The sequence below is a fragment of the Bos indicus x Bos taurus genome, chromosome 17, assembly GCF_003369695.1.
Source record: "Bos indicus x Bos taurus breed Angus x Brahman F1 hybrid chromosome 17, Bos_hybrid_MaternalHap_v2.0, whole genome shotgun sequence".
Taxonomy (NCBI): Eukaryota; Metazoa; Chordata; class Mammalia; order Artiodactyla; family Bovidae; genus Bos; species Bos indicus x Bos taurus.
The window spans coordinates 60,233,804-60,250,009 of record NC_040092.1 but is presented as its reverse complement, the minus strand read 5'-3'; the positions used below and the strand labels follow the sequence as shown (position 1 = coordinate 60,250,009).

At 42.6% G+C, this 16,206-nt stretch overlaps 1 protein-coding gene across 6 annotated transcripts in view; it reads left to right on the top strand.

Annotated features, from left to right (window-relative positions):
* Positions 1-16,206, top strand: part of ZNF827 (zinc finger protein 827) — a 190,338-nt gene that overhangs the window by 59,956 nt on the left and 114,176 nt on the right. For all 6 annotated transcript variants that reach the window (XM_027567456.1, XM_027567457.1, XM_027567461.1 and 3 more), the window contains exon 5: positions 14,056-14,289. In XM_027567456.1, the coding sequence (XP_027423257.1) occupies positions 14,056-14,289 (234 nt within the window). The remainder of the gene's footprint in view (positions 1-14,055; positions 14,290-16,206) is intronic.

Sequence of the window (16,206 nt, the reverse complement as noted above, 5' to 3'; positions counted from 1 at the left end):
ATCTTAGCATCTTTCTTCCAAAGAAAAGTCAGTTTTCTGCCATTCATGACCTCAGGTTTCACTGCCGTTAGCCGGAGCTCTCCCTATGCCTAAGTATGCCTTCCAGAAAGGTTTGTTTTGGGCAGCCTTCCTTTGTATCTTCAGTGTGGCCTTTCTTAACCCTGCCTGGCTTTTCTCACGATGAGCACTCAACTGATCATGTGACTAAAATTCCTCGTGTCAGAAGCCACTTTAAGGGGCCTCCCTCCGTGTTGAAATCCTGGATTTTACCGAACTGGGTGATTCATGTGAGAGAGAGTGTGTGGCTCTTTCCTGTTTTTCAGTGACTTGCAACTCCACGAGACAAGGGCTGATCTGAGTCACAAAAGGGAACAGGTGGTTGTTACAAGAAAATGGGGCCTGGAGTCACACACTCACGTGCTCAGGCTTCCAGGGATGGAGGATTTGTGACACTGATTAATTGTTTAAGGTTTTTCCTGAAGAGTCAGTTGCTTAGTGCCTTGTTATTGTTGCTGTTCAGTTGCTAAGTCACATCCGACTCTTTGCGACCCCGCCAGGCTCTTCTGTCCTCCTCTGTCTTCTGGAGTTTGCTCAAACTCATGTCCATTGAGTCAGTGATGCTAGTTAGTTAGCACAGCGCCTGCTCCAAGCCACTGAACCCACTTGAACTTCTAACAACCCTAGAGGAAGGCACTATTAGTGTTCCCATTGTACAGATGAAAACTGAGAAACAGGGGCTAAGACACTGGGTCATGTTTACACAGCTAATGAGAGCTGCGACTGGGGTTCCAATCCAGGCAGTCAGGCTCCAGCATCCCCTCTGCCAAATCACTAAGAAGTGGTAGAACCGGAAGTTGGCTCTGTCCTCTGTCCTTGTTGTAGAGTCAGAGGCCCCAGCAAGGGAGCCGTTCTCAGAATCTCATACGTCAGAAATTGTGCTAAGGCTTTTAGGCTTCTCACGCGTTGTTTAGTGCAAATAGAGCAGTGATGGTAAGGCCAGTTGCAGTATACCTTCAAATACAGTTATCTTGTAACAAGCATGTACTTGGGGAAATCAAGACGGCAAGTCAGCAGCATAGAGGCGCTGCCACTGGAATCCAGACGTTTCTTTCCTCACTGTGCTGCATAAGGTTTACCTCATCTTAGAATTGTCCACAGAGTAATTTGGTATCTTGATAGACTTGGGAAAGTTGATCAAAGTCTGTATTTCTGCAAAACTGAATCCAGGTCATTTTCTGCCTTCCTTCAGAAGTCACGTTTCTTCTCCTCACTACTGTTGTTACTCCTGTTGCTGCTTCTACTATTATCATCCTGAGCCTTATTACTGATCAGATGGGTTTGCAGTAAGCCAGGCACTGTGCCAACAACTCGATGTAATTTCTCAGTTAACCCTCCCAATAGCCCAATTAATGTTAAACCTATTTTATAGATGAGGAAGCTGAGGCTTAGAAAGTTTCAGGGGCAAGGGATAGAGCAAACTGCCTAACGGCAAAGCTTGGCTCCTGAGCACTTAATGAGCTATTACCTAATTTTTTTTTTTCTCAGTTGAGCGAAGTGTCTTTTGACCTCCGTCTGCTTTACTGTTTATTTTCCTTGGCTTCAAACCATGGCATCCTTTTTAATGCATGCTAATTCAGCCACTAATCTGGTTAAATTTTTTGCGTCTTCAAAATACACCCACACCCGTCCCTTGGAGGGCAGCCTCCCCGGGGGTCGTCACCCTCACACGTAATCAGCTTGCCCCTCCAGCTCCCTCCCTGATGCCTCTCGCCACCCCAGGAGCATCCCCCTTCCAGACTGCCAAGGCGTTAATGGACCCTTCCAACACTTCTGACGTCAGGTTGTGCCCAAGCCTGGCTCCTTTCTACTGAGCAACTGTATCCCCTCTACTCTTAAGAAAAATGCTGAGTCTTCACCAGCTCATAGACACATCCCATCATTTCCATTTACCTGCCTTCACTCATGTTCCATGAGTCTGGTCATTTGAACCATGGAGTTCCATGTATACTTCTCCTGTTAGATAAAAGGGAGGGGGGAAGTTCTAAAAAGAATAATATTATTAAAACTAAAATAACTAGGAAATTCCCTGGTGGTCCAGCAGTTAGGAATCTGAGCTTCCACTGCAGGGGGCACAGGTTTGATCCCTGGTTGAGGAACAGAGATCCTCACAAAAAAAAGAAAAAAGAAGAAAACTAGTTTAATGCACCTCTGACCCCCAGTGGTTCTGTATCTTTGTAGAGAATCTCTAGCAATATTGAGCCTCCTTGCTGTAATACCTGCCCCTACCGTCCCTGCCCCAATTCTGCTCATTGTGCTGTCACCTCCGCCGAGTCTTAAGACCCAGGTTGATACTTGTATTATTGACTGTGTCTTAGTCTTGCCTCTTCGACTCTGAAACTCTGTTTCAGATTGCTGGGCGGGGTGGTGGGGGGTGGGCAGTGTTCAGGAAGAGATAATATTTCCTTTTTAATGTCTTTATCTTTGTACAGTATCATCCACAGAGCATTCTGTGGTAGATGATAAGAAAGATATTTCATGAGTTATATCTATTCTGGAAGTCATGTTTTCAGAGGTTGTGTACAAAAAAGATCTTCACGACCCAGATAATCATGATGGTGTGATCACTGACCTAGAGCCAGACATCCTGGAATCTGAAGTCAAGTGGGCCTTAAGCAGCATCACTACGAACAAAGCTAATGGAGGTGATGGAATTCCAGTTGAGCTATTTCAAATCCTGAAAGATGATGCTGTGAAAGCGCTGCACTCAATATGCCAGCAAATTTGGAAAACTCAGCAGTGGCCACAGGTCTGGAAAAGGTCAGTTTTCATTCCAATCCCAAAGAAAGGCAATGCCAAAGAATGCTCAAACTACCGCACAATTGCACTAATTTCACACGCTAGTAAAGTAATGCTCAAAATTCTCCAAGCCAGGCTTCAGCAGTACATGAACCACGAACTTCCAGATGTTCAAGCTGGTTTTAGAAAAGGCAGAGGAACCAGAGATCAAATTGCCAACATCTGCTGGATCATCAAAAAAGCAAGAGAGTTCCAGAAAAACATCTATTTCTGCTTTATTGACTATGCCAAAGCCTTTGACTGTGTGGATCACAATAAACTGTGGAAAATTCTGAAAGAGATGGGCATACAGGCCACCTGACCTGCCTTTTGAGAAATTTGTATGCAGTTCAGGAAGCAACAGTTAGAATTGGACATGGAACAACAGACTGGTTCCAAATAGGAAAAGGAGTACGTCAAGGCTGTATATTGTCACCCTGCTTATTTAACTTATATGCAGAGTACATCATGAGAAATGCTGGGCTGGAAGAAGCACAAGCTGGAATCAAGATTGCCGGAAGAAGTATCAATAACCTCAGATATGCAGATAATACCACCCTTATGGCAGAAAGTAAAGAGGAACTAAAAAGCCTCTTGATGAAGGTGAAAGAGGAGAGTGAAAAAGTTGGCTTAAAACTCAGCATTCATAAAACGAAGATCATGGCATCTGGTCCCATCACTTCATGGGAAATAGATGGGGAAACAGTGGAAACAGTGTCAGACTTTATTTTTTTGGGCTCCCAAATCACTGTAGATGGTGACTGCAGCCATGAAATTAAAAGACGCCTACTCCTTAGAAGAAAAGTTATGACCAACCTAGATAGCGTATTCGGAGAAGGCGATGGCACCCCACTCCAGTACTCTTGCCTGGAAAATCCCATGGACGGAGGAGCCCGGTAGGCTGCAGTCCATGGGGTTGCTCAGAGTCGGACAGGACTGAGTGACTTCACTTTCACTTTTCACCTTCATGCATTGGAGAAGGAAATGGCAACCCACTCCAGTATTCTTGCCTGGAGAATCCCAGGGACAGGGGAGCCTGCTGGGCTGCTGTCTATGGGGTCACACAGAGTCGGACATGACTGAAGCGACTTAGCAGCAGCAGCAGATAGCATATTGAAAAGCAGAGACATTACTTTGCCAACAAAGGTCCGTCTAGTCAAGGCTATGGTTTTTCCAGTGGTCATGTATGGATGTGAGAGTTGGACTGTGAAGAAGGCTGAGCGCCGAAGAATTGATGCTTTTGAACTATAGTATTAGAGAAGACTCTTGAGAGTCCCTTGGACTGCAAGGAGATCCAACCAGTCCATTCTGAAGGAGATCAGCCCTGGGATTTCTTTGGAAGAAATGATGCTAAAGCTGAAACTCCAATACTTTGGCCACCTCATGCAAAGAGTTGACTCATTGGAAAAGACTCTGATGCTGGGAGGGATTGGGGGCAGGAGGAGAAGGGGACGACAGAGGATGAGATGGCTGGATGGCATCACTGACTCAATGGATATGAATCTGAGTGAATTCTGGGAGTTGGTGATGGACAGGGAGACCTGGTGTGCTGGGATTCATGGGGTCGCAAAGAGTTGGACACGACTGAGTGACTGAAGTGAACTGAACTGAACTGATGCTACTTCACTTTAAAAAAGATTTGCAAATTCACAACCAACTCTATAGTGCTGTCAAGAGGCTGGATGGAAAAGATGATCCATGGAAAGAAAGCAAAAGGGAGCCTCCAACAGTGTGAGCACCTTGGTGTTGACCAGGAACTCGGCTGGTAGGGCCAAGTCTAGGAACCAGAGTCTTGCATAAAGTTAAGTAACAGCCTGTCTGCAATTTAGCAGCTCAACACAATAGCCATTCACTTAGCTCATGAGTTTGGGCGTCTTTGACCAGGGTGCTTCTTCTGGTCTCTCCTGGCCTGACTCATTGGTTGCAGGACCTTGCCAGGTTGCCATGGCATGGCTGGTCTCAGATGGCTCCAGCCAGGATGGCCTCTTTCTGTTCCCCAGGGTCTTCCATCCTTCAGTGGGTTTGCCCGAGCTTGCCCATGTGGCAGCTGGACTGGGTTCCAAAGGAGAGAGCAGCAGTGCTTCCGGTCTCAGGGGGCTGGACTCAGAACCAGCCCAGCATCACTTCCACCACCTTCCAGTGACCAAAGCCAACCACAAGTGCAGCCCAGATTCAAAGGGCAGGAGAATCTCCACCTCTTAATGGCAGGAGCTGTGGAGTCACATGACAAAACAGGTGGGTTTTCCAGGAGAGGAATCACAATCTTCATTTGGTGGAGTTCTTCAGACTCTGGTTGGGTGTTCCATGAAGACAAAAAAAACCATTACAGAACCAGAGTGTCAGTATGGTCATTTAAAATGACAGGTGGGACCGTCAAGAGGAGATGTCATTTGGGGCAGGTGGGCACCGACTTCCCTGGAAAGTGTTGGAAATCTATTATCCAGTCATTAGTTTTTCTTTTTTCTGGTCTCAAGTCACCTCAAGCTGTTCCTACATACAGGTCACTTCACCACTGTTTGTACAACTTATTTTTTTTTGGATATGTTAATAGCATGAATTCACAATGCAGTTTTCTTTCCCATTTACTCCTGGCTTGAGGCCTGGTTGGTTTTTCAGGACTGGCTCTTCCTGCTTTTGACAAGGGAGAGATCCGCTCTGTTAAGTGATGACTGCAGGTAGCCACGCTTGCTCATTGTGTGTGGCTTGGAATAGTTTGGTTCACAGAGAAGAGCCGTATTTATTTATTTTAAAGGTCTGTGGCATTGCTTATTGCTATTACCCTTGACCTTGCTCCAGAGACACTTTTGTTTCCCTTTGTTACTATGTCTATAATCGCAGTAGCTTCACAGGGACTTGCGTGGCCCTGGTCTGGGGACATAGATCCTGAAGTATGACTTAGGATTAGCTCAGATGTGGATAAAAAATGTAATGAAATATAATGAGAAATATAAGATGGTTAAGACATTGCTAAACACTAAATATATAACGACTTAAGACCAATTAAGTGGTTTACCTTATGAAAGAACAAGATCTGAAAATATTTAGCTAATGTTTGAAACCTTCTATTTGAATATAATATGCTTCACTGTTACTAGCTATGATTTAATGAAATCTTGGCTTTCCTTATGACTTCAGCAGGCAATTTATTTTCTTCTCACACCAAGTGCATCAAGTAGTCAAAAGAAAAAAAAATCCCAGATACCCAAACAGATCATACGTTCTTACATATGGTTACAAGGGAACTTGGGTCACTCCAACAGCCCTGATTTGTAATCTGGAGAGTTGAGCTCTGATTCTATCATGAATGAGCTGTATGACTTTAAAAAGGTCGTATCATTCTCTGAGACTGTATTTTCTTATTGTAAAATAATGGATTGAAAAACAGCAATGATTTTCATTTTCTGTGTTTGTTTTTAAACAAATCCATTTTTATCAAGCAAAATCTTAAAGTACAGACTCAATATATAAAGCACAAAAATACATAATTTATGTATTTAAAATTTAATTTTATCTTTTATGTTCTCATTTATTATATTTATTTCTTCTAAAAGTCCAGCAATTAGAAAAAAGTTGCTAAGTGATAAGCCCTGAACATGAAATTAGTGTTATGATGAGTGTTATGAGCAGTATTAGCATCTAGTATGTTTCTATAAATTTATTTTGCTGATTGCAGCTTCAAGAAATATCATTTACACAAGGGCATTGTGACAAATGAGATAATATTTTTAACAATTCGCCTTGTAATCTCATGATCCCTTTAATTAAATTTGTTCAGCTGCTTGAACAGAGAGTACGATAATAAAAAGTTTTTGCTTCTAAGTTGACACATTTAGCAACTGCCCTTATTCCTTATCATAATAAAGGGCAGACACAAAACATCCTAAACTTTCAATAGGCACTAAAGCCATCTGTAATTCTATATTAACTACTTGGTTATTACTCAGTTGCTTTGCCGACGGTGCTACTGGTAAAGAATTTGCCTGCCAGTGCTGGAGACTCAAGGAATGTGGGTTTGATCCCTGGGTTGGGAAGAGTCCCTGAAGAAGGAAATGGTTACCTGCTCCAGTATTCTTGCCTGGGAAATCCCATGGACAGAGGAGCCTGGCGGGCTACAGTCCATGGGGTCGCAAAGAGTTAAACACAGTTGCGCACACATGTGCATGCATTGCTCTGTGACTGATACTTGAAAGTTTATTTTATCTCTCTAGTCTCATTTTTCATCTACACGGTGGGAACAGTGGTAGTACTACTTCAAGGGGTTGTTGAGAGGATCAGATAAATTAATCCAAATACTCCCTGGCCCATACTAAGTGCTTTGTAAATGAAAGCACCAAGTATGTCTATATATGTCTACATGTTTCTGTCTGTCAGCCATGATCAGAAGCTTCATCACAGTAGACACACTTGAAACTTTTCTTACATCTGGGTTAAGGCAGTGTTCCTCCGCCAGAGGCGTGCTCAGGGGGTAGTTGCAATGTCTAGAGAAATGGTTTTCATGACTGGGAAATGCTGTTGGCATATAATGGGTAGAGGCTAGGGATGCTCCTGGACCCCCTTCTATTTATAGGATAATTTCCCCAAAGCCTGGTAGGCTGCAGTCCATGGGGTTGCAAAGAATCGGTCACGACTGAGTGACTTCACTTTCACTTTCCCCAAAGCAAATTATCCAGCCCAGAATGTCAGTGTTGCTGAGGTTGAGAAAGCCTGATTTAAGGCATGCATGTAGACCCTACTGATGCCATAATTGTACATTTTACATGCATAGGCCTGAATTTTTGGCAAGATTAGTGCATGTGCTCAGTCACTTTATTCGTATCTGACTCTTTTGTGATCCCATGGACTGTCCCCTGCCAGGCTTCTCTGTTCATGAGATTTCCCAGGTAAGGAATATTGGAGTGGGTTGCCATGCCTTCCTCCAGGGGATCTTCCTGACCCAGGGCTCAAACCCGAGTTTCCTATGTCTCCTGCATTGCAGGTGGATTCTTTACCACTGAGCCATTGGGGAAGCCACATATAACCAAAATGCTGCCACTCCTATGAGGCAGGAAGAACAAGTGATACACTAGACTGAATTAACTTGTTAATGTAAGTTAACCTATCAGTGGTCTCCAGTGAGATAACATTTTATATATAACAGAGCTAAGGATCCACATTTTAAAATGAACTTTTAAATTAAGTTAAATAATTTTAAAAGCTTCGCTTTGAAACCGATATTTGTTGGAACCCCTGAAGCTTGACCTAGGGTTCCTTGGGATATTTTTTGAAAACCACCAATCTGCGGTCCCTTCCTGGTCCAAGAGTCTTTGGCTCTGCTTTAGAGGGAGGTAGTAAATAAAATTCTCAATGGCCTAACTTTTTCATGGAGCAGCTCAGTAGTCACAAAATTGCCAGACTCTGAACTGAAAGAGAGCTCTGCCTTATTAAACTCAAGGAAAGTGTCGTTTTCCTTCACCAGAGGGAATGGACAAGGCGAAACAGAAGCAGTCATGTTGCAGACTCTTCTTCCGCCCTCTTAGATCTTTAGAAAGTTCTTCCCTACCAGAAAATGTCCCTTTCCTTCAGGTTACATCCCACCCTTTCCTCATTTCTCACTAACGATGCTTAGTTCACGCCAGATCACTTCTGTCCAACGCCCACGGTGCAACTGCTTGGCTCAGTATCCTTAAAGGCACTTGGACTGTGTCGGAGAGAAAGGAGAGAGCTTGGGTGTGTTTTCAGCAAGAAGCCCTGAAGTCTAATGTCTGATGTGAAGGAGTCAGTCCCTTAACCTCCTGGGGCCTTGGTTCCTTCACCTCTAAGATGAAGACGGTAATAGTACTTGTCTCCTGTGGTTGATGGAAGGATCAATTCCTGTATAACAATTCAAATGCTAGTTGTGTGCATCATTGAAACAAATAGTGGTCTTTTTAAAAAAAATATTCTTAGTTGGCTATGCTGGGTCTTAGTCGTGGTACATGGGATCTTTAGTTGTGACATACGATCTCTTAGTTGTGACATGTGGGATTTCGTTCCCTAAGCAGGGATCGAACCCAGGCCCCCTGCATTGGGAGCATAGAGTCTTAGCCACTGTACCACCAGGGAAGTCTCCAAATAACAGTCTTTAAGGAAGTTATGTAGCATTGTCCTGGGGTCAGAGATGGGAGGGGCTTGGACAGAATCTCAGTGTGTATTGATGACACTGATGACACCTTGCTAGAATGACGGTTCCTTTTACAACTCATTAATGCTGGCCTATTAGAAACTTGGAATCATTTTATCCCAGTGGCTTCTCCATTCCTTTCCCATATTAGCATTTATCTTGAATCCTTTCTAAATCCTGATTTAGAAAAAAACTGATTTATTTCCTTTCAGTGGCAACCCAGCTCCGTTGAGTGCATTGACTTAACAGATACACATAATTTTTAGTCATAATTTTCTCAGGTCACAAAATGCTTGAACAGTGAGAGACGGGGGTCTCTTGGTTAGTTGGGCTTCCTTGCTGCATTAAGTAGAGTGTCTGGAAGCTTTAAGATACATAAACAGAAGTCAAGGCAGTTGCTGGGAAAGTTCTTTATGAATTGAGTTCCATATGTGCACAGATCTTCTTAGTGGTAAGAGTGGAGCAAAGACTAGGCAGTGAGTCATAGATTACTGCTTTTCTCTAGCAATTTCCCCAAAGAGAAAGAAAACATCTTTAGTTCCACCTTTCTCTGTAAAAGATAATAGGTTTTTTTTTTAAAGTATGATAGTAAAAAAAATGATGGCAATTATTGTCATATTAATTTTAAAATATAAGACTTTATATACTATTCTCAGTGCAAATATTTCTGATAATTGAAAGAAAGCAGTGTAGCCTTCATATTGCTATTTTTAAATCATCTTTTTAGACCTAAATGTTTGGGAAATTTAAACTTGGACGAATGAGGGTTTCCCACATATTTTTTGATACGTCATTAGCTACATTTACATCTCCCTAGCACATTGTTCATTTTATGCCATTCTTGACATTGTCAGAATGAAAACCAGGTATGAAGTACCTTGCAAATTTATAAAATAGCAACAAAAACAGCAACATACAGCTTGTGTATTTTTTTTCAGTGTCATTGCAATTCTGTTAGATTTGGGTTGTGCTAACAATGCCAAATATCTTTTTTTGCCCCTTAAATCTTACATAGCATGTATTCTGACTAATGCTCCCAAAAGCTACCTTGTACCTTCAGAGAACATTAGCTCAATGGTTGTCGTCTCCAATAGTTGGGATTTGCTTCTAGGGCTCCAGCAGTTTCTTATTTCTTTCCTAGCCTCACCTTAATATTTTTTTAAAGTTTCAAAAATAAAATATGCAGATCTAAAGCATTTTTAAAATACATAACCAGTCACTTCGTATTGTTCCTTCCCAGAGAACTGAAGTTACAGACTTAATAGACAGCATCCGTTTAATTACTCTGTGTCCACTAAATTAGGATACCCTTGGAAAAGGTTTTATGAAGGATTCTGGAAGAAAGGCTTAGGTGAGAGAAACTTTAGGAGATGGCTGATAAAAACTCCTCCAGAAGTAGTTGAAAGGGGAGAAATGTGCTAACCAAACAGGATTCTCTTAGGAGTTACCTTCTGTAGAGGTCCAAAATACATGCTTGGACATTGCTCTAGGCACGGCTTTGTTTTCTTGGGTTCAGTTTCCAAAGGCATTGTCCCCACTGGACCAGATTTTCAGCGCTTTTCTGGAGATTGTTCTGGGTTCCTCCTTTAGTAATACCAAAGTCCAAGTGATGAGTCAGAAACGCCTTAATAAGAGTTGTAGTGTAGTAGCAGAGCTTTTACCTTTATCTGGGAAGTTTTATCCCGGATCTGATGATACCTTGGGAAAGCACTTCCGATTGCCTTTGGTAAAATATTTTGGGGTTCATAGTTCTTGTTTACCATGAGTTGTAATGAATGGAGTGCCAACAGGTATCACTGATTTGTGACCAACATATTTTATTCATTCAACAAATATATGTTGAGTACCTACTGTGTGTTGTTCCAGGCCCTGTTCTACACCCTCAAGGTACGTCAGCATTTAAAAAAAAAGGTCGTTGCCTGTGATGATGGGAAGTAGACAGGATGCAGTGAGCATCCGCTCTCCCTCCTAGCTCATTTTTGAAAGGTTTAACATACTCCCTGGGCTCTCCAGATGGCTCAGTGGATAAAGAACCCACCTGCAGTGCAGGAAATGCAGGAGATGCAGCTTCCATCCTTGGGTCAGGAACGTCTCCTGGAGGAAGGCATGGCAGCCCACTCCAGTATACTTGGCTGGAGAATCTCATGAACAGAGGAAATTGGCAGACTGTGGTCCATGGGGTCACAAAGAGTCAGACACGGCTGAAGTGACTGAGCTCGAATGTACTCCCCAGACCTCAGGAAGGATGCCCATGACAGACACACCTCTCTTCATAACGCACCGACTCATGAGCTTCCTATTTGTTAAGTAAACAGGGCTTTTCTGTTTCTTGACCCAAAAGGATTTTTACAGTGTCATTCACTTTATAACTACCTGTTAAACTCTACATATCAGTTTTATGCACATTTTTAATGACATTTTATTTCACAATAAAACGAATTTTTTGAGGGAGAAAGTGAAAAAATAGAAAGAAAACCCCATAAAGGTCATCGCCTTCATGAAAACCTATCTTTGAACTGGAGAAGTAGACCATAAATTGTTAACATAATAAACAAGAAAATGATGTAGTATGGGTTCGTGTGTTGGGGCTGTCTTGGTGGCTCACACAACAGAAATGTATTTCTCATCATTCTGGAGGTGCGAGATGAAGGTGCGGGCAGGTTTGGTTTCTCCTGCGGCCTCTCTCCTTGGCTTCAGGATGACTGCCTTCTTGCTGCGTCCCTCATGGTCTTTATTCTGTGTATGCACATCCTTCGTGTCTCTTTCATTCTCAGGACACCAACCATATTGGATCAGGGTCACACCCGACCCTAATGGCCTCATTTAACCAGTTACCTCCCCATCTCCAAATACAGTCACACTGGGAGTTAGGCCTTCCGTGTATGTATCTGGGGAGGTGGGCAGACAAAATCCAGTCCACAATGAAGTGTTTTCCGGTGATAAACATTTTGGAGTAAAAAGGAAAGTTAAAGTTGGGTAAGAGAGATCGGGGGTACTGTGGGGTGGGGGTTGCAGTCTTGATTAGGATGGTCAGGGCCTTCATTGAGAGGGTGGTATTTTAGCAAAGACGTGAAGGTCAAGTTACATTCAAGTGTTGGTGTAACACAGAGACCAGAGATGGAGGGATGGTGTGATGGTGGGAAGGGATACAAAGTGGACAATCCATGGACTTGGGTTTTAGTCTTAGCTCTTTGTCTGTCTGGACTTCCCGGATGGCACAATGGTAAAGAACTTGCCTGCCAATGCAGGACACATAAGAGATGTGGGTTCTATCCCTGGGCAGGGAAGATCCCCTGGAGAAGGAAATGGCAACCGACTGCAGTATTCTTGCCTGGAAAATCCCATGGATGAAGAAGCCTGGCGGGCTACAGTCCATGGGGTTACAAAGAGTCGGACACAACTGGGCATGCACACTCACTTCATCTTTCAGGTAGTCAAACTTCCAAAGGTCAGTAGCCTGCTGGGGTCCAGTTTCCAAATAGGCTGGTCTGTGTGAACTTCTGATTCCAGAATAAATATTCTTAGTGGGGCATGAGACAGAAAGAAAGAACTTTGTGCTTACGTATTGGCTGGAGGCAGGTGGTGGGCAGGGGGTGATAGGTGTTTGCTTTGGGGATTTATCCTTTTATTTTTTTTTCTTTGTTAAGCAGGTATCAGCTTAAGGCTCATTCTAGTAAGCGTTTCTAAAATTTCTGTATTGGGATGAGATCTTCTTTCTCAAAATACCAGTATACCTAATATAACCAACCTAAAGTTTTCCTACTCTGACCCTTTAAAGGGAAGTGAGATGCCTGTGAAAGTGGCAAGTGGTTCACGAGGCTGCTTGTCTTCCTTCTTGGTTTTTCCCAAGGAAGACCAGGAAGTAGGATGTAGCGCAGTGGGGAAGACTTGCTGTGGTATAGCCAAGCCACAGAATCCATCCCATAATAGGCCAGTCAGCTTTGTTCTGACCACACACACCACACCAGCCAACCATGCTAGAAATGGAAAAGGACTTCAGTGGAAAAACTGGTGAAATCTGACTACAATCTGGATCTTAGATCATAGCAATGGGAATTGCTTCGCTCTGACAAATGCCCCATGGTTACATAAGATGTTAACTTTAGGAAACTCTGGGTGAAGGATGTGTGGGAACTTTTTGTATCATCTTTGCAGCTTTTCTGCAAAACTAAAATTACATTTAGAAAATAATATTTTGTTTTCCTTTAAAAATGCCCATTATGGGCTAGGAGATAATTTGGACTACAAGATATAGGCCAGCAAGACAGCACCAAATACATGCCCCACTCTTTGTGGGGCTGTAGCGGTCAGCTTATATGATAAGGCAAAAGAAGTGACTTAGCAGCAGCAGCAGCAGCAGCAACAGCATCACATCTCTGTGCTGAGCTTTTCTCTTTGACAGATTCTCCATCCTCACCTGACCACTGCTGTCCAGGTTTTTGCTTGGATTATTGCCATGAACTCATGTTTAGGGGCTCCCCTGGTGGCTCAGACCATAAAGAATCTGCCTGCAATGTGGGAGACCCAGGTTCAATCCCTGGGTCTGGAAGACCCCCTGGAAAAGGAAATGACAACCCACTCTGGTGTTCTTGCCTGGAGAGTTACGTGGACAGAGGAGCCTGGCGGGCTACAGTCCATGGGGTCACAAAGAGTCAGACACGACTGAGCGACTAACATGTTTATATTCAATGTTTTATGGCAGAGTAACTGTTTGAATGCATTATTCTATAACAGGATTAGGTAGGGAGAGTGCTAAGAGGTCAGAGAGGCAGTGACATATGCTGGAAAGAAGACATTGAGGGAAACCAAAGAGAAAATGCCCAGACACTTTGTAGAGGCAGCACTTCTTGAAATACGATAAGTTCCAAAGATTCAGAAGCCCACACTCTCCTAAGTCCTGCTCTCATGGAGTGTCTTGTATTTTGTGCCGAGGGCTCAGCCTATTTTGATGGGGTTGTGGTCCCTCCGGTGTTAGCTCGGTGTGTTCATGCATTCCAAACTTCATTCAGTTGGGAGTAGCTAAGAGCAAGAGTGGTCTCTCGTATATGTATATGTATGTAATCCCTTTCTTCTTTTGACAGCTGCAAATCAGAAGGAGCCCATGAATCTCAATTTTAAAATAAAAGAGGAGCCTAAGGAAGAGGAGACCCTAAGCGTCACATTGCCTCGGTCCAGCTATGTGTTCAGCCCTGAGTCTGAAGTGTCAGCCGCGAGCATCTCTGAGGACACTCTTAAGCCCCAGGAAGCAAAGGGCAACGTGCTAAGACGGGATATGTCAGTTAAAGCAGCATCGGAACTTCTCATGAAACTATCAGGTACTCGATTTCTTCTAAAATATTCACATACTGATACCATCACTTGCAAGCCAACTGGGCTACCCATGGGTTACATTAGCCTGTTGGCAGCAATATCACATTATTAAGGTAAAGTCAGGAATGACTGGCTTACTTGTCTTAAATTCATGCGTTTCGTGTATAAATTTGTTTGTGGATGTTAGCCGTGTACCTGTCTTATTAAATACGCTCCTCTTTTCCTGATTATGACTGCAAATTGTTGGGAAACACTGCTGCTTTTCTAAGATGATGTAGGTCATAATTTTAAATGGGTTCTAATGACATGCAAAGCACTTCTGTTAATTGATCAAAATATCTTTCCTTCCTAATAGAGGACCTTGCACTGTTTGGTGTTTTTGTACTGTTTTCTTTACGAACCATTAAAAATATTTTTCTGAACTTAATAAACCATTAAGACGGCACTTGAAGTGATTAGCAATAGAGTAGCAATGAGATTTTATAAATAGAAATTTCTCATAATGGAATATTATAGTAATTAATCTAAGTTCTTGAGACAAATAATATTTTTGTTAGTATCTAAACGTCATTTCAGCTTATCCAATTTTGGCAGATTGGTTTAGAATTTGAAATTCATGTATTTTGGATTTCTTTTCCCACCCAGTCTCCTATCTGTCCATGAGCTTCAGAACAGATAAAAATTTAGTGTGCTTTGAAAAATTTAGTGTGTTTGGAAGTACATGCTTCCCAGGTGTTACTAGTGGTAAAGAATCCCCCTGTAGGTTCTTTAATGCAGAAGATGTAAGAGATGCAAGTTTAATTCCTGGGTCAGGAAGATCCTCTGGAGGAGGGCATGGCAACCCACTCCAGTATTCTGCCTGGAGAATCCCATAGACAGGGGAGTCTGGCGGGCTACAGTCCCTAGGGTTGCAAAGAGTCAGACACGACTGAAGGGCTTAGCACACGTACAGAGCAAGAAACACATGTGTAGTATAAAATTCAAAGGTATGACTTTAAAAACAGGGAAAGAAAAGTTATGTTAATAATAATACTTACCAAATCACAGCCCATCCTTAGTTCATTGCTGCTTAAAGATAATTTTTAGAAAGTCAGAATGCTGGTATGGATCCTACTTGGAGGATGGTAAATTCAGTTTGTAATTTACAATGCTTGGAGGATGAAAGCAAGAAATGTATTAGTGAGACCCCTACCTAGTGTCATTTCACCAGCAGTTGTGTGTTTCTGGTTGACCGGTAGGTTGGAAAGTAAGAAATTAATAATTATTTACTTAAAATTATTGCATCAGAACAGTTGAAATTCCTGTATTTGCCAGTGGTGGGATTAAGAATTCTTTCCTGTGATGTGAATTTAAAACACACTGGAACTTCCAGGGGGCATGATTTGTTACAGATAAAGCATAATACAATGATTACATCCTTACCATCACCCCATTTTTCTAAACTGATGGTGCAGTTTCTCCTATGTAAATGGGAGGTCTTGCAAGGTTGTGCTAATTGCTAAAAGCTGCTAGTTTAAAAGAAAACTTGTTCAGGCCAACATGCTTTCATAATTTGAACCCTCCCTCCTATGTCAAAAGCTCTTGGTAACATCCAGTAATCTATTGGCTTTCTAGTCAAATCAAGGAGGTCACACAGCTCTCTCCTCCTTCTCTCATAACATGGACTGGCATATTATGACTTTAACTCTCTTCCAACAGTGACTCCTGTCCCCTCCTAATGGTAAGATTCTAGCGTGTAATATTTCTGTTTCAGAGTTTGCTGCATAGCCAGCATTGCGAGCTGAGAAAGCTGGGGTGGCCCCAAAAGATAATATGCAAACACAAGATCGAAGGAAAGATGTTCTCTAAGGAAACAGTTTTATCCTAATTCTTTTGGATGATGCGATTTGAGACAATGAAGTATGAAATCATTTCCTGGGTAG